The 25,490-nt window shown below is 52.0% G+C and overlaps 1 protein-coding gene across 2 annotated transcripts in view; it reads right to left on the minus strand.

Annotated features, from left to right (window-relative positions):
- Positions 1-25,490, minus strand: part of Card11 (caspase recruitment domain family member 11) — a 125,918-nt gene that overhangs the window by 3,469 nt on the left and 96,959 nt on the right. For both annotated transcript variants that reach the window (XM_021186839.1, XM_021186840.1), the window contains 17 exons: positions 24,256-24,408; positions 22,902-23,027; positions 21,739-21,936; positions 19,231-19,407; positions 16,673-16,724; positions 14,559-14,641; positions 13,549-13,649; positions 12,711-12,763; positions 10,313-10,445; positions 9,865-10,066; positions 9,528-9,654; positions 7,592-7,832; positions 6,239-6,335; positions 5,933-6,028; positions 4,224-4,359; positions 1,832-2,011; positions 258-382 (listed from right to left, as the gene is read on the minus strand). In XM_021186839.1, coding sequence (XP_021042498.1) covers positions 258-382; positions 1,832-2,011; positions 4,224-4,359; positions 5,933-6,028; positions 6,239-6,335; positions 7,592-7,832; positions 9,528-9,654; positions 9,865-10,066; positions 10,313-10,445; positions 12,711-12,763; positions 13,549-13,649; positions 14,559-14,641; positions 16,673-16,724; positions 19,231-19,407; positions 21,739-21,936; positions 22,902-23,027; positions 24,256-24,408 — 2,280 coding nt within the window. The remainder of the gene's footprint in view (positions 1-257; positions 383-1,831; positions 2,012-4,223; positions 4,360-5,932; positions 6,029-6,238; positions 6,336-7,591; positions 7,833-9,527; positions 9,655-9,864; positions 10,067-10,312; positions 10,446-12,710; positions 12,764-13,548; positions 13,650-14,558; positions 14,642-16,672; positions 16,725-19,230; positions 19,408-21,738; positions 21,937-22,901; positions 23,028-24,255; positions 24,409-25,490) is intronic.

Genomic DNA, 25,490 nt, shown 5'->3' on the forward strand with positions numbered 1-25,490 from the left:
CACACACACACACACACACACACACACACACACACACACACACACCCTTAGCTGACATGAACTAACACAAGGACACTGGCAGAAACAGAAAACAGAAGAGGATCCCCAAATACAAGCCCACATCAGAGATTTGAGGACAAAGAGTGGAGACAGACAGTGACCTGGGGCCTGTGTCCACCCACCCCTGCCAATGGCCCAGTGCCCCACAGAGATGGTAGGGTAGGGTCTTAGTCTTGCCAGTACCCAGGGTCCCTCACCTTGGCTGCCACAGCCTCAATGTTGGCAGGGACGATGCATTCAAAGGTGTTGGGGTTCTTTTCCCGGGAGTAGATGATGGTCTCTGTCTTCTGCTTTCGGAGGAACTCGTCTCTTGTGACAATATCTGAAGAGAGGGGAGTTAGTGCCCAGGGTGGCAAGTGTTCAGTGCCACATAATTTGATATTCATCTGGTCCTTTCCCACTTTGGTTAAATGGAACATCATCTTCTCCACTAGATAGGGAAGCTCCCTGGGAGGGGGGTCAATGTCACGGTTCATGATTGCTATGCCAGACTATGCAGCAGGAGCTTCGTAGACACTTGGACTCTGGCTTTTCATCTGTGAGTGTCATTGGACGAAGTAGCCCAGGCATTGTGGGGCAATACCATGTATGATTCAATAATGAAACTCACACGTGGAGTCAGCCCCACATATCTATCCATGCGTTTGTCTATCCATCCATCCATCCATCCATCCATTCATCCATCCATCCATTTGTCCATCATCCATCCATCTCTCCATCCATCCATCCATCCGTCCATCCATCCAGTCTTCCATTCATTCACCCATCTATTCATCCATCCACCCACTAATTCACTCACCCATCCACCCACTCATCAATTCATCTAGCCAACCAACCAGTCATCCATCCATCCATCCATCCATCCATCCATCCATCCATCCATCCACTCTTTCATTCATCCATCCACCTATCCATCCATCTATTCATCTATCTATCCATTCATCTACCCATCCATTTGTCCATCCATCCATCCATCCATCCATCCATCCATCCATCCATCCATCCGTCCATTCATCGATCTGTCCATTTATCCATTCATTTATCCATTTGTCTATTTATCTACCCATCGGCCTATTCATCATCAACACATCTACACATCTGTCCAGCAACCCACCCCTCCATTACCTGACTATTCGCCATCCATCCATCTATTTACTCATCCATCCATTCATCTACTTACCCATCCAACCATTCATCATAAGCTGTTCATTCACTCAACCATTCACCCATCTTCCAAGTGTCTACCATACATCTACCCTACCCATCCCTAGCCACCCATCAATCCATCATCCATCTATCATCTCTACCTTTCCATCATTTACCACCTACCCATTTACCCATCTACCTAATACCCATTTCCATCTATGATCCATCTGTCCAACCATCCATCCATCCATCCATCCATCCATGTACCTACCCACTCAGTCATCCATCCATCCACCCACAGGATCTTACTCATGGTCAACAGTTAGGATTCAAAACGTGATGAGACACATTGCTGTACCCAAGGAGCCATGATCTAGCTAGAGATGATGATGTAGGCTACAGAACATTACCAAGTGGCTGAGTGGGTAGAGTGAAGGATGTCTTTTGTGAGAACACTGCGGAGGAGTGGGGTCGGGGGGGGGGAGGCAGGCTTCTTGCCACAAATGGAGGAGGAGGAGGAGGAGCAATGGAAGAAAGGGGGAGGGAAGAAGGCAGGGAGGCTGCGCACTCTTGTGATGGGCTCCAGAAGCCCGTGTCCCTCTGTCTGTCACCTGGCCATGCTCACCTGACTTGCAGATGGTGAACTCCATGGCACCCCCCGAGTTGAGCAACTTCTGCACCAGTGTCTTGGCCAGCATGGTGGGCGTGAAGAGCACAGGCCTGCGGCGCTCACAGTGGAAGGCGCGCACCAGGCTGTAGGGGATCAGGGTGAGGTTCCGGCTGAGCTCATTCTCAGGATCCAGTTCTAACAGAACAGAAACAGTGGGCTGTCAGAGCCTGCCCTGCCCGAGGGCACACTCAGGCCATGGAGGTCTTGGTCTCTGGTGGTAGGGAAAGGGACATGGGCATCTTGGAGCTTACTCTGGGCCCCCAGAGGCACTGCCTCTGATGTAGGGGAGACACAGAGGAGCCTTGATGGATTCTGAAATCTGGACCACCTCAGTAGACCAAGGACAGCTTCTAGGAATAGGGGCGGGGTCTGAGGAGTACAACCAGGTACACAGTAGTCTTTTCCGATTGAAATGTTCCCTCCAGGTGGGGGTTACAGGGCGCACTAGGAACTAATGACTCAGTGGGGGGGGGGGTGCGGAGTCTCAGAAACCTGCTGATCTGAAGGGTGGGGCTGGCTCAGTGGGCGCAGTGCTTGCTGGGAAAGGGTGTGAAGACCCACACTAGTCTCCGGAAGCCACGGAAACGTCCTGTGTGTTGTGTGCACTTAGAACCCCAGTGCTGGCAGGCAGGGACAGGTGGTTCGGATCCCTGGGGACTTGCTGGTCAGTCAGTCTAGCCTCATCACGGTGGCTAGGCCAATGAGAGAGCTTGCCTCAAAAACAGGGTGGGGCTGAGGAGATGATGGGCTCAGCAGTTAAGAGCACTTGCTGCTCTCGAGAGGAGCAGAGTGACTCACAGCTACCCGTAACTCCAGCTCCAGGGGTTTATCGCCCTCTTCTGGTCCCTGTGGGAACTGCACTCACGTGGCAAGAGTATGCACACATAAATGAAAAGTAAATCAAAACAAAACAAAACCTTAGCCAAAACAACAACAATAAGGACAGTAAAACCATTAAGGTAGATGGCGACTTCTCTGACCTCATGTGGCCACACAAGCCATATGAAAGCCCATGAGGTTACAGAGGCAGTAAACCGTCGTTAGGGATGAGACTCTCCAGTGGAGCTGTCTGCAAGTTGTACAGGGAGCTCCAGGAGGGTCACTTTTGTGAGTCATCACCTGCCCTGTGGTAGGACCTTTCTGAAGATGCCACAGTCTAAGGTGTGCACGCTCCTGACACCAGCCCCAGAGAGCTCACTGGTTCTCCAAGGTAGCTGTGGCTGGACTTGTTCCTTGGTCAGTGCTGCCCTCTCTGTCAGGTGTGAACAGACAGGGACTCCCCCGCGAACAGCATGCGGTGCGAGGGTTCAGGCAGACAGATGGGTGAGTACAAGAGAGTGAAGGGCAGCGGAGAAGACCAGGCGGGCAAGATGGCAAAGCTCTGCCGTCTGTCATGGAAGGCAGACTCCTCCATTCTCCTGAGTCCCAGGGCTAGAGGACCTGTTAGGGCCAGGTATCTAGGGACCCATTTCCCAGGACCAGGAGCCTGTCCCTTTTCTGACCTGCCCAGCCTGGGAACAAAGAGGATTTCCTAATTATCCATGTTCAAGTCTCTGTTCATGAGAGAGCCCAGCCTGGATGGGTGAGGCAGGGAGGGCTCACCATCATCTGGGGACCAGGGCATGGGGTGACTTTTTACCATCCAGGTAAACAGTAAAAGGTACTCAGTGTGGGAGAGAAATCAATAAATACATAAGTCTTAGCACACGGCTTCAGTCAATGTGGGCATCTGGGCACATGTGTGCACATGTGTGTGTATGTGTGTGTGTGTGCGCATGCATGTGTGTGCACATGTGTGTATGCATGCATGTGCATGTATGCAAGTGTATGGATGCATGCATTCATGTGTGTGTGTGTCTGTGTGTGCATGGTTCTGTGTGTGTGCATGTCTGTGTGTGTGCATGCATGCAAGTGTGTGCATGCATGCATGCATGTGTGTGTGTGTGGTTCTCTGTGTGTGCACGCTCACATGCACACGCACACACGCACTTGCGTACACAAGCCAAAGGCAGATAACTGGGTGTCTCGCTGGGTGTCTTTCTCAATTATTCTACACCTTATTCTTTCAGACAGGGCCTCTCACATGATCAGAAGCTTAACAATGGCCGAATGGCTGGACAGTGAACTCTAGGCATCCTCCTGTCTCTGCCTCCCCTAGCTGCGGTTGTCAGTTCACACTGCAGAGATGCTGGCTTAATCGCGTTACTGACCGTCTCTTCAGCCCCTCCTTTGTCTGTTCATCCTGCTAAGCTTGTGCTGGAGACAGATGTGGCTAGGTGGAAGGGTGGGTGTGTACCAGACATGCCCCTGCTGGGCTGTGGGGAGGGGCTGGGAGGTCCTCACACACCTTCATGCTTCTCGGTCAGGAGTTTGGTGGCATCCAGCGAGGATCGGGAGAGGCTCCCCAGGGGACTCCCAGAGATGATTCTCACCCGCTCATTGCTGTTCATTCTTTTGTACTTGTTTTCTGACCGGCTGACAAACTGTGGAGAAGAGGATGTGGTAGGAGGGCGGGGTCAGGGCAGGTGGGTGGGGCAACTGGGCGGGGCATAGTCTCTAGGTTTGGGCCAAGAGTGACCCTGCACCAGGAAGACAAAACCTTTGTTCAAACCTTGACTCTAAGCTGCAGGGTGCCCAGGGCAGACCTCCTCTGCATGCGACTCTGGAACATTCTAGCTACCGTCCCATGAAGAAACCATGTGCAGCTACTGTTCTAGCTGGTGAGGACCCAGGCTGGCAGCCCCTGGGGGCCATTCATGCTGGAAACCTCCCAACTCTCCCACATTGTTCCCATGAGCCTCTCTCTGGGTTCTGGGATCATGGCTTCCCACACAGTTCATAAATACTTCTCTGGTACAGAGTCCAGGTTCCCACAGAGCTCTCGGCACCTTTGAGTCTCTCCCTGATTCAGAAGAGCCTGCCCTGTCCTACTGTGTGCTAACCTCACAGTTTTATTCTTATATATTTTGGAGACAGGGTCTCATGTAGCCCAGGCTAGCCACATCCTCACTATGTAGCCCAGGAGGACCTTGAACTTTGAATCCCCTTGCCTCTACTTCCTGAGAGCTGGGATTACAAGCCTGCCCCACCGTGCCAGGTTTCTGTGGTTCTGGGGAAGGAACCCAGGGCCCCGTGCAAGGTAGGTAGGCATTTAAACAACTCAGCCATGCCCCTAGCTTAGCCTTGAGTCTCCGGCTGAAACCCTGATGGCTCAAGCTTGACACATGGGCCTAACAGTGTCATGATAGACGGATGGTCCTGCCTTCCGGGGGCCTCACGCTCTTCAGGTCTCTTCGCGCCAGCTGTCTCTGTCACAGGATTATATCTATCTGGGATTCGGGGTCGAGGTGTCAGTTATCTCTTGCTGCCCTGGGGTGTAATTAATGCAGCACCAATGCAGGAAATGTGCGTCTGGGCTCACATCCTTTGCTTCTCTCAACTATCAATACAAGAAATGTCTATAATCACGGAATCTGTACCTACATGAAATCACGAAACAAGCTTGACAGTGGTCTTTGTATTATCCACTCCCCCCAAATACTTGCTTTTTCTTTAGAAGTTATGTACAAGGAAGAAAAAAATCCTTCCCGGTTCTGAAGAGCTGAAGTGTTTCCACAGATGGGTAAGAGCCGAGGAACCTGCTGTTTCTCTCGTCTCCTTGGCTGCTAGGATGCTCAGGTAAGTCTAATGCTCCCCCAGAGAGAATAAGCTGGCCTACATATCTGGAGGGTTTGTTTTTTTCTCCCCAACACAGCACAACTGATTTTTTAAAATCATATTTTAGTAGCAGAGTTGTTGAAGCGCTTTCGGCCTAAAGTTTCTTCAAATCTTTTATGAAAGTGAGACTGGCTTCCAGCAGGCGCGGAGTCTGTCTACAGACCTGTCACTGCGGGGATAAAATGGGACTGGAGAAGCCAGGCTTGTGAGATGTCACAAGGGGCACCCGAAATACAATGCCTTGTTATATCCCCCTGGCATCTCTTCTTGGTAGGCAGAGGGAGGAGCTCCAGCACACTGTGCCAGAAAAGTCAGTGGGCATCCGATCACCGGCCTTACCTGCAGGAGCTGGCCAAAGAAGAAACTCGCTCTGGAGAGGCGGGGGCTGACCCGGGGGTCGCTGGTCGAAAGCGTCTCTTCGGGCTGCAGGGTGTTCTGGAATGAGTTCGTCAATCAGCTCAGGCTGAGCAAAGGGCTCCCGAGTGTGAGACTGCCGTGGAGAGATGTCCATCCATCCGGCCCCAGGGCCCCTCTGGCCCGAATGTCAGGTGCAACATCAAAGACCTGCAGCCTGGCCTGGGCTCTGTGTGTGTGTGTGTGTGTGTGTGTGTGTGTGTGTGTGTGTGTATGGCTGTGTGTACCTACCCGGAGGCTGCGCAGGGTGTGGTGAGCGCTGTCTGCCTCTTCCCGGTTGCCTCTGTGAACCAGCCGCTGGAGCTTCACCAGGAGAAGCTGTTGAGCCCTGTGGAGGGGACATGGGAGCAGCAACCTCAGGGCTATGACTGGGCAAAGTGTGTGACCGGCAAACGGGAGAAGCTGGGCCTGAGGGCTCCCCCGTTGGGGTTGGGATCCAGACTCTGGTGGAGCAACTGCAGGGTCATGCCCATGTGTCTGGGTTTCTCCACTGACCATCAGACTGGCTGAGAGCCACTGCCTGAGACTGACTAAGCAGCAGCAAGGGCCCAGAAGAGCAGGTGTCACTGTGTGGAAGAACAGGCACCGATAGCCCTGACACCTGCTGGGTTCCGCCCAGCCTGATTAAAGAGGAACCACTAAAGGATGGGCGTGGCTCAGAGACAGCATTTGCCCAATATGCCCCAGGGTTGAGGATTCTATCCCCTTCCGCTCGACCCTGAACCTCAGATAAAAAGAAAAGAGGTGAGGCAGGACGGTCATCCCAGCTGCCTGGGGAGGAGAAGGGCTGAGGGCAGGACTCTAAGTTCAATTTTAGACTGGGTAATTCTGTCAAACTCTATTGCAAATTAAAAAAAAAAAAAGTAAAACAGGTTGGGGGCGTGGCTCAGTGGTAGAGTCCCTGCCTAGAATCCCCCAGTGAGGGGCTGGGGCGTGGCTCAGTGGTAGAGCCCCTGCCTAGAATCTCCCAGTGAGTGGTTGGAGGTGTAGCTCAGTGGTAGAGCCCCTGCCTAGAATCCCTCAGTGAGGGGCTGGGGCGTGGCTCAGTGGTAGAGCCCCTGCCTAGAATCCCTCAGTGAGGGGCTGGGGCGTGGCTCAGTGGGAGAGCCCCTGCCTAGAATCCCCCAGTGAGGGGCTGGAGGTGTAGCTCAGTGGTAGAGCCCCTGCCTAGAATCCCCAGTGAGGGGCTGGGGGCGTGGCTCAGTGGTAGAGCCCCTGCCTAGAATCCCCCAGTGAGGGCTGGGGGTGTGGCTCAGAGGTAGAGCCCCTGCCTAGAATTCCCAGTGAGGGGCAGGGGTGCGGCTCAGTGGTAGAGCCCCTGCCTAGAATCCCCCAGTGAGGGGCTGGGGGCATGGCTCAGTGGTAGAGCCCCTGCCTAGAATCCCTCAGTGAGGGGCTGGGAGTGTGGCTCCTGGTAGAGGGCTTCCCAGAATGGCTGGTGGTCATTGGATGGAATGAGGGTGGTAGGAGGTTTTGCGAGGATACTGTACCGTCCTTACAAGAACAAGGAAGCCCCAATTTTCCAGTTCCCAGGCTGAGGGAGCTGCTGGCCTGGGGTGGTGTGGGAGCCCATCCCCCGCTCACCGGCTGTAGCTGGGGATGGTGCCCGTGTCCAGGTCTTGGTCAGTGAAGGGGTCCACTCGCGCACACAGCCACTCGTGCCTGTCCTGGTACATGGTGTCTAGGACATGCACCACGTCGTCACACTTGAGGGACATGGAGCAGGCGTCCAGCTGGCTGGAGATGTTCAGGTTCAGGCGGATATAGAATGAGTCCCCTGATGTGATCAGACCATCCTCCATCTCCTTCAGCAGCTTCCGGTATCCTGAGGAGACCGTAATCCAGAAATGAAAGCACCCTGGAGATACCGCGTCTGAGTGCCCGTCTTCCTCCTTGCGAGTGGGCAGCCATGCCAGCTAGGGGTTTCCTCTTTCACTTCAGCTTCCAAGAAAGCTTAGGGCTAACATCTGTGCTGAGCCACAATGTCTAACTTACTAGCATCTGTATTGTGGTCCCCATGTCTTTTCTGCCAAGTGGTACTTAACACACCGTAGGCTATATGCATCCTTCAACTCAATGAAATTTTGCAAATGCGTACATGTGGCTAGCTCCTACTCTAAAGCAGTAGGCTCTGCCAGGCTAACCTTATCCTGGTTGCTGTAGTCCTCGCTAGCTGTACCGCATGCTGCGAAAGTGGAGCTTCTTTGTTTCTGGCTTGATACTGCTCAACGTTATGTTTATAAGACACACCACTGTGGCACACATTCCTTTTCATTGCTGTATAGTACTCCACACTGGTGTGCATTATTCAGATATGTTACTTCTGGTGGACAGATGTCCTCACTACTCTTGGATACAGATAAAGAAGTCGAGTCACCAGGTCATTGCACATCTGTGTGGAAGCTTTTCGTAGCTACTGCCAAATGCTGCAAGTGTGATTATGGCCAAATGTTGCTGGTCTTTTGAGTAAAATTTGCAAGTAACTTTGGGAGCATTCAGGGCTTACAGTGTGAATCTAATAAATGCTACAATCTGTCAGTGAACACCCATGGTATACACTTATAATTTATATCTCCAAATAAGCCCAATGACAGAGGATTGTGGGTCAAATGGGAGTTGTAACAAGCAGGGTCCTAGGAGGTCGTTCATAGCCAAAGGGCATTCCAGGCAGCTGAGTTGGTATAAAGAAACAGAGATTCCGTATCGGGTCCTTCAGGGGTGTTCTAGCTTTGCCCAGCCCTGGCTCAGACTCCTTAGTACCACTCAGCATCCCTGAGTCTGAGCTCTATTTAGAGCTTTCCCAGAAATTCAGACTGGAGGGCTACGCTGCCACTCACCACTAGGGCACGCAACTCACTTTGCAGCCCTGTAGCCCATGGGTCAAGATGTCCCCTAAAGATTTATTTTTGGGGGGTGCAGGTTGGGAAGCCCAGCCTCAGGAGTTGATAGGAACAAATCCCATGAGCGGGGGTGACTGGGCTCCACAGTGCCATCCTCAGCACCAGGGGTGCTTCTGGGAAGAAGGGGCAGGAGAACGGCTGGAGAAGCTGGCGGGCTATTTATGCTCTGCTCAAATATTCATGATTACTGTGGTTAAAAATAAGACCCAGCTGCAGAGGCAATCACGCAGGAAAACCCAGAGGTGAGAATGAGAATCGGAGTCATCACCCGGGCAGCAAGCAGTGCAGCAGGGGGCTGGGCCAGGCGGGGAGGCAGGGCTGCCTGCCTGTTGGCGGACTGGATGTGCTTGGCCCAGAGTCTCTGCTTGTAGCAGGCTGGGAAGCATGACGGAGGAGACAGATGTCACCCGTGCAGGGAGAGGAGCGAGCCAGGCTGCTGATGCTGTGTCCGCTGTTTCCCTAGGAGGTTTGTGGATTTGGTTCAGGGTGACACAGAGCGTCTTCAAACCCACCTGTTACCCTCTTGGGTTGAGATGGGGCACAGATGGAGCAAGGGGGAGGCTCAGGGTATGCGTCCCGTACCCTACCCTTGTGTGGACCAGGTCCGGCCCAGGCTTTACCTTCATGGTTGACTTTGTAATGCAGAGTGATGAGGCCACTGCACCTCTGGATGGTCCAGCGGGCCTCTTCCTTTGTGCACGCATCCAGTGGAACGCTCTGCCTTTCGCCTCGGATGCAGCCTTCCAACTACAGGGCAAGAACAAGAAGTTCATTTTCTTTGGCTCTGCTGATGGGCGGGGTTAAGGCTGCTTCCCACTGGAGCATCCTTCATCAGACACAAGGGCATCTTGTGCCACTGGGCTGCATGTGTCTCTAGGTGCGCATGTGTTTGCGCATGCGTGTACATAGACGCGAAGGGTCTGGGGACAACCCGTAGCTTCTCCCTCTATGTCTCACCAGCAGGAGTTGGTGGCCCTCACGCAGTCCGGCCCTCTCAGCCAGTGAGCCTGGCTTGACAGAGTGAATGAAGCTCCCGCGTGCATTGCCGCCCAGAAGGGTGAGCTGGGTGATGAGCCCATCACCATTCAGGGTTGTGTGCTGGACCAAGGGCCCGCTGCCCCGCACGTGACCCCCAGATGTGACCGATGGCCGGAAGGGCCTGAGTTGGGAAATAAAATAGGCAGTTGGACTCAAAAGAGAAGAACTGAACATGCTAGCAGGTTGGGGAAGGTGGCACGGCTGTATGTGTCCTTGAGGCTTGGGGGCCTCTGGGTTCTAAGGGATTCACAACAGCAGGAAGTCATCAGGGATTACAAGCATATGGCACCACACCCAGATTTTTTATGTGGGCTCTGGGGATTTGAACTCAGGTCTTCATGCCATCTCCCCAGACCTGCCTCCATACCTTTCTAAAGAGAACTTTCGTAACATGAGGTTGACCTGCTCCAGGTCGTAGGCATCCAGTCCCTCTGACTGGTGTGAAGAGGAGGAGGAGTGGATGGAGGGGGGTCCAAAGGAATAACGTTCGTGATTCTCATCTGCAGAGGAATGAGGGTCTGTTAGGACCTGGGAGCACTAGGGGGAGCACGTAGGATCACCCTCCTCCCCCAGCATGGAGCTAAATAATAGCATAGCCCCGTAGACTGGAATTTTGGGGGAGTCTCCAGAAGCATAGCACTGGGTTGTATCATGTAGCCCAGACTGTCCTCATATTTGCCATTCCCCTGCCTCCATCTCTCACATGCTGGGATTACAGTGTGTACCCAGATGCAGGGATCTGGGGTAAGAACCCTGCAGCTCTTACTACACTCTGCCTATCTCCTGCCACCAGGGCAGGTAAAGCCCTAAATAGACATCCCCCGCTTCTCCTCCCAAAGAGTCTCACTAGATGTCTGTGTGTAGGGAGTTAGGCGTGCCAGAGAGGGTATCTGGTACCTGGATCACTTTCTGCCTACTCCTTGGCAGCAGGGTCTCTCCTGAACCTAGGGCTCATGCCTTCTCAGAGAAGCAGGTGGCTAGCCAGGCTCAGCAGCCTTGTCTCTGTGCCCCTCAGAATTAGGGTGAGAGATGTTCGCAGGGACACCCAGCTTGCTGTGAGGATGCTGGGATCCAAGCTCCCGACCTCATGATTGTGGAGCAACGACTCGGGAGTTGAGGTGTCTCTCCAGCTCTCTGCTCTGCCTTGGGAGTGGACTCCAGGGTTCTCACTTTAGCAACCCCAATTCCAAGTGGTCTCCCCACCTTCCTCCACGGACTATCAGACTCTGGGTCTGGGGGTCCTGGGGGTCCTATCCTCTTCTCCCACCTCAACCGGTCTGTAAGTTCCCAGGGGAGATAGATGCTCACTGGAATAGAGCCACCAGGGTGAGGGACACCCTGGTCCTGCTTGGGACTGATAACAAAGGCCAATTCTGCACAGGAATTTTTCCTGACACCGGCAACATACTTGGATGCTTGCCCAGAATTCGCTTCCCAGCTTCCCTGTTCTAAAACTCTCTTGGCTCCTTTCATTACCCAGCCTCCATTAGGTGCTAACCCCTCCTTAACATTTGATAGCTAGAGATGGTCCCCGATTATGGGGGATCACTAATCTTTCCATCTTATCTGCTGGTGGCCTCTGCTAGTCAGGGGCACAGATGGGGCTGGGGAGAACTGGAATGCCTGTGTGCACTGGCAGGGTGTGTCTGCAGGATGCTGAGCCTAACCTTCCAGCAGGGTAGGGGTCTGGTGACACCCAGGACCCGGGACCATCTCCAGGCTCTCCTCCCTCTCAGTGATCCAGCCTGGCATATGCCTTGGGTTCATGGCACTGACACCACGGTCTCTGTCAGCAGGGATGGTGGGACTGAGCGGGGATCCCTGGCTGGGAGGGGCAGGCCATTGGGACTATATATGTACCCTATATCCCTGAAGTCCAGGCCCTCATTTCTGGCTTTCCATACAGCCTGTGTACGACTAAGAGTGTGTCAGTGTTCCCAACGTGGTTATTTGAGGACCATGCCCTAAAATTTAGTCCTGGTCTCCACCTCCAATTTCATGTAGCCCAGGCTGGCCTCTAATTCTCTAAATAGTGGAAGATGATCTCGAACTTCACATACACCTGCCTCCACCTCCCCCCACCCCTAAATGCTAGGATCCCAGGAGTGTGCCATCAAGTACAGGTTATGTCGTGCTGGGGTAGAACCCAGGGCTTCATGCATCCTTGGCAAACTCTAGACCAACTAAGCCACGCCCCTAGCCCCTCACTGGAGGATTCTAGGCAGGGGCTCTACCACTGAGCCACACCCCAGCCCCTCACTGGGGGATTCTAGGCAGGGGTTCTACCACTGAGCCACATCCCAGCCCCTCACTGGGGAATTCTAGGCAGGGGCTCTACCACTGAGCCATGCCCCAGCCCCTCACTGGGGGATTCTAGGCAGGTGCTCTACCACTGAGCCACACCCCAGCCCCTCACTGGGGAATTCTAGGCAGGTGCTCTACCACTGAGCCACACCCCAGCCCCTCACTGGGGGATTCTAGGCAGGTGCTCTACCACTGAGTCACACCTCAGCTTCTCACAGGAGTGGGGGCATTGGAGGAAATCACTTTATGAATGAGCCACATTCTGAGTCTTAGAATTATTTTAGATCCATGGCTTTCCTTGTTCTTCAGTTGAGCTGCTGGCTCTGCCTATAAACCACAGAGCCAGCTTGGTCTCCAGCTCGAGTCTAGGATCAGACTTCTTCCCATGCTTTCTTTCTGAGTCCTTTTGGGACAGACCCTGCCCTCTGGGGCTCCTCCGGACCTGGCAGATACATACATACCATCAAGGTCTAAGGCATCAAACCCACAGCTATCGTTGTCTTCTTCCATCGTGCTGTAAGAAACAAGCCGGGGGTGAGACGACACTGGCGTGAGTGTGTGCTTCAAGAGAACAAGGTAGGGGAAGCTTCTAGAATGTTTTGGCTTTTCTTCGGGCCTTGGTTCTAAGAGGCCAGCATGGGAGGGGATGGGGGAATGAGTAGGGTGGGATGAAGCGGGAGTAGGTGAGGAAGAGGAACTAAGGAAGCAGGAAGGCAGCCCTGGTGACCTACAAAGAGGCATCTCAGTAGCTGAGGAGGAGGCAAAAGGAGCAGGGGAGTGTGTGTGTTTGAGGGGGTGGTGCGCGAGGAGCTAGACATGGTGGGTACTGGCCAATAATCACAGTACTTGGGAAGCAGAAGCAGCGAGAGGCCAGCCTGGGGTACAAATTTCCCAGAGAGCCAAGAAGACTGCTTTTCACACCACACCTTTGCTCCCAAAGCATGTTCAGATGGCTCCTAGGCGGGCCCCCTCTAGGCGGGAGTAGGTGGGGTTAACCCTTGGCAGGCTGCAGTGATGTAGGCGGGTCTGTGAGACTTCAGTAAGGTCCCTGAACATGGGTCTAAGCTGTTCAGAAGGGTGTGCCCCCTGGGGGGACGGAGCAGGTATTCTCACAGGTCAATGTGGACCAGGTTTATGAAGAGGGTGGTTCCCCATCTCCAAGCCTCAACTTCCCCATGTGGAGTGGGCCCTCCCTTGCCTTTCTTTCTAACATTGTTGAGAGGTTTAAGGAGTTCATACCAATATGGGGACCTGGAGACAGGGTCAGTCAGCTAGCCAAGGCCTCCACCTGCCACTCACCTCCGGTGTGGCGCATCTTCCTTGCAGCGCCTGACTATGGAGTCATTTCCTGGGGGCTCTGCGGTGATTGACATGATACTGCTGCGGCTCCGATGGGGTTGCTGTGAACGCGGCACAGCTGTGTTACCGGATATTTATCTGCGATGCCTCGGCGGGCATAAATATTATATACACGGGAACTAAATTTAACTTGGGATGTTCCCACCCTTCCCCTGGAATCATGGGCTGAGCAAGCTGGTCCTCAGTATGACCTTGGCTGGAGGAGGCTGGGCTCAGCCCTGGGGCAGTCAGCGGAGCTTGGAGCACAGCTGCTTCCACAGCTGCTCGCCGGGAGGAGCAGACGGGAACCGCTGAGCTGGGGAGGCAGAGCCGAGGCGGCCTCGTGACCCTGCATAGACTGGGTTCTGCGCCCCACAGCTGCAGGCTCGGCTTTGGGCAGGGTGGGTGTGGAGAGGGGTGCTTTGCAGAGGGGGTTAGGGGAGAGGTGGGACGGTGGATGGGACAGGACCTTGGATTTGGCACGGGAGCTGATACCAGACCGTCGTTGTACATTCATTACCAAATTTCTACCTCCCTCAGGGTCTGATTTGAGAAGCTGAGCTGACATTTTTTCCCAGGGCACCCCTCAGGCTTAGAATTTCTAATCTTGTGCCTTCTGCGGGTTACAAATAGATAGCTGGATGTAACGGAAGGCTAGGACCCTGCCTAGCTCTGTACAGGAGTGGGGGTGCGCCCTCTCCTGCTGCTCCAGCAACCCCTGCCTTGCCCAAAGCCTCCCAGGACAATGGCCCAGGGTTGCATGGGTTGCAGAATTGGTCCTGTTTGCCCCTTAGGAGGTCCGCCTCCTCCTCCCACCAAGTGTTAAATTGGGAATGGAGGCAGCAGGAAGGTGTGAATACATTGCTGGGCTGGGGAAAGGGAAACTTCTTTAAATAAACATCAGTGAGGCCCCAGGCTCAGCCCGGGGACTCTGAAGGTGTGTAAGTGGAGTGGGAATTAAGGCAGCTCACCATCTTGGAGAAAGAGCTGGTGACAGGCAGTGAGCGGGAGGAACTGGGGCTGCCGTCTGTGAAATCCTCTTCGTGCCCTTTGGCTGTCCTCATCAGAGCCACGGGCCCAGAAAACAGAGGGGAGAGAAAAGGGAGGGGAAGGGAGAGGGGAGTTAAAGCCTCTACTTGGGGTTCTCCTGACATGGGTGTGCAGGGGGATGAGCAAATCCAGAACTTGTTCTGTCCCCTGTGGAGACCCAGGAAGCAACATCAGTAAAGTCTCCACTTCTCCTTCTCTCGCAGGTGGTGCCATTTTTCTGTTCTTCAGGATAGCATGTCCTGCCCCAAGTCAGGCTGGCTAAGGGTGGCTCCAGTCAAGACTAAGCCATGTCACCTGTCTTTGAGGACTCATGGAGGGGTCCCCCCCATTCCCACCTCCACCCAATGAAGAAGCATTGGGCAGGTAGGGAAAATGCATGCCCATCTCCCCCATCATCAAACCTTTCCCTGCTCGACAAGGTGGACTGACGGCAGAGCACAGCCAAAGGAGGGACAAGCTTGTCGCTTCCTTAGCAAAGCCCCCCATGTCGTCTCTTGCTCTCCAGGGGCTCTCAACTTTTGTGTGACCGGCCTGCCACCTACAAGGCATCTGTCCTCCAAGGTGCCAGGACCTGTATGTGTGTGCACAGCCGTGTAGACTCCGGTGCCCATTATGTATGCGCTGTGAGGGAAGCCTTGCGCTATACTTCCGTGTGCCCCTAGGTCCTCACAGTAGGCAGCCTGCCAGGCTTGGTTAACAGTGATGGAAAGCACAGACCTTGGCTGGTTAGCATCCTTCCGTTTCCTTTTGGGTGTTTAATCTGTACGTCACAGGCCCCAGGCCCCAGGACCTTTGCACATCACATTTGGATAAAGAATGTCACTGAGACAACCTGACATAGCTTGGCTGCAAGGGAGCTCAGCCAGATGTCAGACTCTAGGTCTGTAGTATTCTTCCCTGCCCTCCATAAAGTCACTACAGTAGACTGGAGCTGAGGCGGTCAGAATTGCCCCCTGGTTTTTGGCTGCTGTCTGTCTGGGGTCTCACTTTTAATACTCTTCGTTTTTTTTTTTGTACCCCAAACTTCTCAGATCCACCTCACAATTTCTGCTCCTCTCTTTGTAAGTCTATGGACTTAAATTCATCCGTTTCCAGAATCAGTTTAAATGAATGTCCCAATTTTGTTTCAATTGCTTCCTGGGGGTGGCCCTGGGCACTTTCTATCTTCTTCCTGTGACCCTGATCTGAGTTTCCAGACCGCGGGGCACATTCTGGAACCTTCCAGCACCTGCCGTATAGCAGGAGCTTTGTCTTGCAAACCTTCCCTAGACAGTTGCTACTCCTAGAGTTGACGTGAGGCTGAGAGAGGAACCTTGAAGATAGCATGCTTTGGAGAGCCAGGAGTTTGTGGCTGAACTTGTAGCTCACATGTCTGGGCACTGCCAGCCAAAATTTTGAATGAGGAAGTTCGAAAGTCCCTTTACTGATGAACTCAGCTCAGGAGTCGGGAGCTGGCTTAGTAAATAAAGTAGCGAATACTTGCTGCGCAAGCATGAGAACCTGAGCATGGATCTCCAGCATCCATGTAAATACTTGGGAGGTGTGGCAGCTGTCTTGTATTCTGGTATTCAGAAAGTGGAGACAACTTGGAGCAACCCGGCTAGCTATACTTCTCTTGCCCATGAGCTCTGGGTTCAAACGAGAGACCCTACCTCAATGAATAAAGTTGAGCAGCAATTGAGGAAGATTCCAGGGTTAGCCTGGGGGGTCTCTGTTCAGACAACTCATGTGCACACACAGAGACAAGCATATACACGCAGGCATCACACAAATATGCATGCAGAAATAAATAATAAGATGCTCCATTCGGCCAAGAGGGCCACAGAGGTGAGGCGCTGGTGGATAGAGCTCTGCACACTTTGAATGGTGATTAGCAGCATTTACTGACTGATTGAAATGCTGCATCCTGATACCCAGGAGGCCTCGCCCAGGTTGAACTCGCAGGGTCGGTCATTGCAGCAGGAGAAACAGATGGAAGGAGATGGGGAGGGTGACAGATGAGCAAGGGCAAAAAGGACCTGGGCAGCCTACTGACCTTGGAACTCAGACGCTTGCTTCATGCTGATGGGGGATTTGGCTCTCTGCAGCTGAGAGAGAGAGGGGAGGGGAAGACACAAGACAGAAGACACAAATCAAACAGGGCCCCAGACACATGTCACTGCAGCTAAGAGGAAAATAAAACAAACCGCCCGCTCTGCAGCTGCCTGGCTTGGGTCATACATTTGATGCCAGGCTCCTGCAGTTGGGACAAGATGTAACCTCTCTTCCCCGGGGCCTAGATCAGCTCACTGCTACTCCAGATGAGCCCCCTCTAAGGGAGCCCTTGAACAGGGCTCTAAAATCCCAAAGCACAGGAGCTCTGTAGGCCAAGCTGACTCACGTGCAGGGACCTCCATGAGAGACTGGGCTTCAGAGAAGCTGCCTGCTACCTTTGATTCATGTGTTACCCTCTTCCATTAGCACAGAAAGGCAAGGGTGACTAGACTTTGGCGAGTGGTATATCCATGTTAACTACCCAGTCATCTACTCTACACTCACCTATCAATGACTCATCTATGCATGCATGGAAATACCCATTCATCTATACATCTATTCATTAAACATCCATCCATCCATCCATCCATCCATCCATCCATCCATCCATCTGCCCGTCTGTCCATCCGTCCATCCATCCATTCACATCAGTCTACCATCTATCCATGTAGCTATCCAACCACCCATCTTCTCATCTATTCACATAGCCAACATCTTTTCCATCATGTAATCATTCATTTAGCAATCCATCCATCCACCCACTCACCCATCCATCAATCAACCATCCATTCTTGTAACTACCCATCCATCTACCCAGCCCCACCTACTCTTCACCCACTATCCTATCTGTACTGGCTGGTTTTGTGTCAACTTGACACAGCTGGAGTTATCACAGAGAATGGAGCTTCAGTTGGGGAAATGCCTCCACGAGATCCAGCTGTAAGGCATTTTCTCAGTTGGTGATCAAGGTGGGGGGAGGTCCCCTTGTGGGTGGTGCCATCTCTGGGCTGGTAGTCTTGGGTTCTGTAAGAAGGCAGGCTGAGCAAGCCAGGGGAGGCAAGCCAGTAAAGAACATCCCTCCATGGCCTCTGCATCAGCTCCTGCTTTTTGACCTGCTTGAGTTCCAGTCCAGACTTCCTTTAGTTCCAGTCCAGACTTCCAATCAACAGCAATGTGGAAATGTAAGCTGAATAAACCCTTTCTTCCCCAACCTGCTTCTTGGTCATGATATTTGTACAGGAATAGAAACCCTGACTAAGACACTATCCATCCATGTAACTATCATTAATCCATCCATCCATCAATCCACCCATGTAACCACATAACTACCCATCTACTCATATAGCCAGCCACCATCCATCCATCCATCCATCCATCCATCCACTCATTCTTCCACCATCCCATCTACCTATTAATTTACCATCTACCCACCTATCAACGCAATATAAATCCATGAAATTACTCATGAAACCATCCATCCATCCATCCATCCATCCATCCATCCATCTGTCCATTTATCCATTTATCATCCATTCATCAATCTATTTCCAATCATGTAACCATTCATTCATTCATTCATTCATCCATGTAGCCATTTATCATCCATCCCTTTATCCATTAATCCATCTACTTACCCATCAATCTATCATCTGTTTACCCATCATCCATTACCCATCCATGTAACAATCTATCTTTCCATCCATACATCCATTATCATTCATTCCACATCCATCCATCCATCCATCCATCCATCCATCCATCCATCCATTCACACACCCATCCATTTCCCATCCATGTAATTATCCATTCATTCATATATTCATACTTGTCTATCCATTCATACATCCACTTATTATCCATTTATCCACTCAACAGTTCATTGACCCAACTACCCACCAATCTACCATCTATCTGTATAACTATCCAACCACCATCTTCCCATCTACCCACTTAGTTATCAATCCCATTTATCATGCAGTCATTCAGTTATCAATCCATCAATCCACCCCTCACTCATCCATCAGTCAACCATCCATTCTTGTTACCACCCATCCATCTACCCAGTCCTCCATCATCCACCATTCTATCCAGTCATTACTAATCCATCCATCCATCTATCAATCCATCCATGTAACTAGCCATTCATCAATTATCTACTCATCCTCCCAGCCATCCATCCTTTCATCCTCCTACCTACCCAACCTTCCACGCATGCATGCATTTATCCATTGGTGTAACCACCCATCCATTCTTCCATTTACCCACCCATCGACTCATGAACTCCCTCAGAACCAGCCACATGTCCTGGATCTCCCTGGGTATCAACCAAAGTGACAGTGCCGTACTGTGAGCTCCCAACATGGGGCCTGGGAAAGGAATCTGAAGATGATTCTCTTATGTGTGTTCTTGCTTTCTAAACAAATGAATACCTGCAAGCAAGCATGACTTCTGTCCAGGACTGTAACAGGTCAAGGCATACCCAAGCATAGTCAAGTGCTACCTCACATCTGCATGGGGCTCTCCTGCCACCATCTGCTTCCCACCTATGCCCCTGGGTACCTGGATACCCTTTAGGTTCATCCGGCGCCGGGGCGGGTGGTAAGGCAGAAAGTACTTGCTGTCTTCGGGAGATTCTTCTGAGGTTGAAGAATCATCAGCTTCCTGGCCATTGGTCCTGGGACTGGTGTCTCCAAGGTTCTGTGAGATGATGGTGGCTGGAAGGTGTCTAGGCAGACTCTAGACAAGAGAGTTGAGCATGAGGGAAGGTTGGTAGTACACACAAGGCAAACTGGCTGATGGTGTGATGTTTTCTCCCTTGGGTACCCAAGCGCGACACTCAGCCTGGGCTGTTCTTTTCTGACTCCCTGAATATCCACCTGGATGTCATGGCTCATCAGCACACCTTGACATGGGTCTGTTTCTTCTTCCTATTTCTCATGCTTTCCAGTCCAACAGACATCTGGGACCATCACTTGCTGGCCACCTGCTGGCTGGCTGCCTCTTGGTCTTGGCTCATACCATCTCCAAGGTTAGACTACCATCTGTGCTGCTCCTGCCCCAATATGGGTGAGGGGACTCTAGCTTCATGAGGACATCTAGAGGTTACTCATGGAGGAGCTTCGTGTCTAGTGCTGGGCTTACTGTAGAGGAGCCAGTGTGGGGCTCACGCAAATGACAAACTGTCACATTCTGAGGATGAAACCACAGCCTTGGAACTCCTGAGTTCTGCTACAGGGGTCAGGGAAGGTCTTCCTGAGAAAGAGGCACATTGGCAAGACTGGAAGCTGAGTGCTCTGTGGCCAGGAGAAGTCTGACTAGGGGCCTTCCAGGTGGGGCCCATAGCCTCCAGAACTCCTCAAGTGAAGAGTCTTTCTGGAGCCCCAAAGAGATGGCTTCCTTCATGGGTTTCATGATGCCCTTGAATTTGAAATATACACCACAGTTCAGGACACCACAACTTTCCTGTGCCTAACTGCCAAGTCTATATTCTATTTCTTTGAAAATGAGGATTTAATTGCATGCCACTTTCTATCATAGTTGTTCTGTGTGCTCTCTGTCTGTCTCTGTCTCTGTCTCTGTCTCTGTCTCTGTCTCTGTCCCTGTCTCTGTCTGTCTGTCTGTCTCTCTCCAAACCTGGAACTCTCCCAATAGTACATACTGGCTGGGCAGCGAGCCCCAGGTCTGTGTGTCTCTACCTCCTTGGCACTGGGACTACAGGCACCCACCACTATGGGAAACACATCTTCTGGGGATTGAAATCAGTTCCTCACGCCTGCCTGATAAACTCTTGACCCATCTTATACTGTTGTATTTTTATGCAGTCTCTGTTCAAGACAGAGTCTGGTAGATCCTCAGCTATAGCGATCACGTGTCACCTGTAGGGATGGCAGCAGTGTTCCTTCATATCTAGGTGTCAAGGGGGCTCCTGGGAGACATAGTCTTACTTGCCTCTCTGTCTACTAATGAGTGTTCACCCAGGGGCACCAATGACTTTAACAAGCACAGGATATCTTAATCCTGGTGACCTTCCACATTGTCATAGGGTGCCAAGGGAAAGCCCTCGCTGCTGGCTGTGACCCACTGAGAAGCAGAGGAAGTTAGAAAAGTGATCTGAGTTGCCAGGCAGGGGCCAGCCTGGAATGTCACTGAAGTGCCTAACTTTGAGGTTGCTAGTTTTGTCCTTGGTACTGTGTGGGTCCCAGGGATGGAACTGAGGTCATCAGGCTTGGCGGCAAGCACCTTTATCCACCCAGCCATCTCAGAGGCCTGGGCACATGTGCACAGACACATGGACACACAGGCACAGACACACAGACACACACACACAGACAGACACAAAACACAGACACACACAGGCATATACACACACAGACACAGATACACACACAGACACATAGACACACAGACACACAGAGACACTCAGACAGACACATACACAGATACACAGACACACACAGACATATGCATACAGACACAAACACACACACAGACACACACAGACATATACACAGACACAAAGATATACAAAGACACACACAGACATATACACACAGACACAAAGACACACACAGACACAGACACACACATACACAGACACACATACAGACATATACACATACATACACACACATAGACACACACAGACGCACACATAGACACACACAGACGCACACAAACACAAAGACACACATACAGACATACACACACAGACACACAGACACACATACACACAGACACACATACAGACACACACAGATACACATACAAACATACACACAGACATATACACACACATAGACACACATAGAAATGCACATAGACACACACAAACACACAGACACACACACAGATATACACACACAGACACACACAGACACATATACAGACATACACACAGGCATACACATACAAACATACACACACGCACACACACACACACACACACAGAGTAGTGGGGGCAGGGGACACAATGATGACTATGTAAGCTGGGGTTGCTCTGGTTAGCCACCAGCAGGGATTGGGGGGACACCTGGCCATGGGTATGGGGACATGGCTAGCTAAGCCTACCTGGTCGAGGTTGCCGTTGTCCTTGGACAGGCGCCGGAGCTTGCTCTCCAGGTTGACAATGCAGGCCTCCCTCCGCACCATCTCAATACGCATCTCATCGTTCTTCTCCTCCAGCTCACGGATTTGCTTCCGGTACTTGTCCTTCTCGATTAAGCACTGTGAGTACTGTGTCTGTGCCTCATCTCGGGAGTGGAAGGCCTGCCAAGGAAGAGCTAAGTGTTCACCCAAAGCAAACTAAAGTGAAGCAGAGATATGCATCACCTCTAGTTCAGGCATCAGCCAAGGGGCCCACTGTATCCTGCTCGTCTTTCCTCCTGAGATATTGTAGATTGAATCTAGGCCTTGTATGTACTAGGTGTGTACTCTGCCACTGAGCCACACTCCAGACCCTCACTGGGGGAGTCTAGGCAGGGGCTCTACCACTGAGCCACACCCCAACCCCTCACTGGGGGATTCTGGGTACACATTCTACTGTTAAGCCCTATTCCCAGATATTTTCCTGCTTTTTATTTGGAGACAGGGTCTCACTTAGTTGCCCAACTGATGCTCAGCTCACTGTTATAGCCTCAGCAGGCCTTGAACTTATCATCCTCCTGGTTGTGTCTCCTAAACAGAAACAGGCTGAGAAGGGAAGCCTTCACTAGGTCACCCTGCTTGTTCCTGAAGTTTGGGTATCCCAGCCTCTCACTTCTGCATCCTGTAACCCTAACCTGTTCTTGCCATGTGTCAGGCGCTGCGTCTTACCTTCCATCCCCCAGGGTCTGTACCACACTAATGTAGAAACCAGTCCCATTTTACATATGTGGAGACTGAGCCTTCATGTGGATGCCTTGCCTTGGGCTTACACTTTATGAGCTACGGGATTAAATTCAACTTCTGCATTTTACTAAAGAGACCAGCGAAGTACCTTGCTCTGTTATGGGAGCCACTGGGCTGCAGCTCAGGCCTCCCTGTTCCCTTAAGGCCCGTGCATTCTGACCCACTTATCCCAACATGTAATGTATCTCTGAGCTGGGGACAGAGACAATGGATTCACGAGAATCTAAGCTCTCTAAAGTCGGGGAGATAGACCACATGGCCAGGGACCACAAACAAATAGACTCCATGTGCCAAAGCACTGCTGGGCAGCCTCACGGTCTGCCACGTCCAGGGTGGCACCGTACCTGGTCCCGCTCCCGCTCCACCTCCTCCAGCTGCAGCATGACCGTGTTCATGCGGTGCTTATACATTTCGCAGTCCTTCCCCAGGGTTGAACACTTGAGTTCCAGGTCTTCCTTCTCCTCCAGGTACTGCGAGAGAGCAATTCGAGAGAACAATGCAATCCTGGGTCTTCAAGGGGTTAGGGACAGTGGCTGTGTGTGCGCGCGCGAATGTGAATGAGTGTGTTTTGCATGCACATGTATGTGTGGCTATGTGTATGTGTGTGCATATGTGTGTGTGGTTATGTGTGTGTGGCATGTGCAAGTGTGTGTGGCTATGTGTATGTGGTGTGCATATGTGTGCATGTGGCTTTGTGTGTGTGTGTGTGTGTGGTGTGCATGTATGTGTGGATATGTGAGTGTGTGGCTACATGTATGTGGTGTACATGTGTTTGTGTATGTGGCTATGTGTGTGTGGTGTGTGGCTACATGTTTGTGTGTGTCTATATGTATGTGGTATGCATGTATATGTGCATGTGGCTATGTGTGTGTGGTGTGTGGCTACAAGTTTGTGTGTGTCTATGTGTATGTGGTATGCATGTGTATGTGTATGTGGCTATGTGTGTATGTGTGACTGTGTGTGCAGTGTGTGTGGTTATGTGTATGTGGTGTGCATGTTTGTATGTGGCTATGTGTGTGGTGTATATGTAGCTATGTGTGTATGGTATGTAGCCACTTGCGTGCATGTGTGTGGCTATGTGTGTGTGGCTATGTGTGATGTGTACACACATGCAAATGAGAATGCATGTGGCCAGAGGCCAACATCAAGTATTTTTCTCTCTCACCCTTATTTTTTCTTGAGACAGGGTCTCTCATAGAACCTATAACTCACTGACTGGTCAGCCAGCCCCAGGCATCCTTCGGTCTCTGCCTTCCAAGTACTAGGATAATGGGTGTGTGCCACCACGCCTGGCTTTTAAAATGGGTCATAGGAATCTCAATCTTTATGCTCGCACTTTACAGTCTGAGCCATCTCTGCAGTCCGATGGCTGTTCGCTTAGTGGCTACAGTTAGCTCAGGCCCTCCCAGATTAGGTGTGTTAATTTGGTTTGGATTGCCAGTTATCTGATCAAAAGGGACTATGGGAGGAGACTGGCCAATCACCAGTGGATTGTTGACCGATGAACCATGGAGACACATCCTTGGTTGGACTGGCAAGGGGATGGCGGGGACCGCAGTAACACTCCTCATTTACAAACCACAATGGGGCTGGATGCTGGGACATGCAGTACAGGCAATTCAGACTAGGGTATGATATCAGAAACTCCTGTTAAAGGCACTGGCCGGCTGCTGCTCTCCTGACCCGCAGTACTCCCACCTTGTCCCGCAGCTCCTCTGCCTGGCGGACTTCCTCTTGTAGGTTGTAAATTTTGTTGACCAGTTCCTGGCGGTCCTCTAGCGCCTCCTTCCGGTCATGTTCCAAGATGTCTAAGATGGCCTTGTCCGAGTCAGGGAGGCTGCGCTTGCCAGCCTGGTGGGTTTAGGAGCAGAGATCAGTACCAGTACCGGTACCGGTACCGGTACCAGAGGAAGACAAAAGAGCTAGCCCCGGGGCAATCCCAAGGTGGCGGAAGATTTTGTGGTGGAACAGCGGATGCACGAGGGGATTTGTCTTGGGTCTTTCAGCAACTTATTATCATTTGAATTTATTACCTGTAAAGAACCCGGAGCCCACTGCTCTGTTCCAGCTCTTACTGGAGCCAGAGAAACATCTGACTCCTCAAGACACTTCAGAGGGGACAGGAAGGAAACACCTCTGCATTCCACCTACCACCACGCCCCCCCCCCCCCAACTGAGCAGACTCCCCTAATCGAGAACCAGTCTCTGCTTCAGGAACACTGAGCCCCAGCGCAGTCATGGGGGTCATTCGAGAAGGACAGAGATGTGTTTTCTCCTCTTGCACAGGCATGTGGAACGTTAACCCTCAGTGAGTATTAAATCTCTTTCTGTAGCTACCCATTTCTGCGGCGACAAATGTGGGAGGTGCGTGAGGGTGGTGCATAGGGACTCACGCTCAGTCTGGGGATCTCTAAGTTTTCCTGAACGTTCCTTTTCCCAGAGCTAGGGCATTGGCGTCCATGTGGATAGTGATTCTCATTTGTCACTTTTCTTTTATAAGTATTATCACAAGTAATAAGGGCTGAGGATAGAATTCAGTGATAGAGACTGCCTAGAGTGTTTAAGGCACTACCATCAGATTGAATCCAGGGCATCAGACGACGTCTAAGTCACATGCTCTACCACTGAGCCACGCCCCAGCCCCTCACCCCTCACTGGGGGATTCTAGGCAGGTGCTCTACCACTGAGCCATGCCCCAGCCCCTCCCTGGGGGATTCTAGGCAGGGGCTCTACCACTGAGCCATGCCCCAGCCCCTCACTGGGGGATTCTAGGCAGGGGCTCTACCACTGAGCCACACCCCAGCCCCTCACTGGGGGATTCTAGACAGGGGCTCTACCACTGAGCCACACCCCAGCCCCTCACTGGGGGATTCTAGACAGGGGCTCTGCCACTGAGCCACGGCCCCAGTCCTTCACTGGGGGATTCTAGGCAG

The sequence above is a fragment of the Mus pahari genome, chromosome 23 (genome assembly GCF_900095145.1).
Source record: "Mus pahari chromosome 23, PAHARI_EIJ_v1.1, whole genome shotgun sequence".
Classification (NCBI taxonomy): domain Eukaryota; kingdom Metazoa; phylum Chordata; class Mammalia; order Rodentia; family Muridae; genus Mus; species Mus pahari.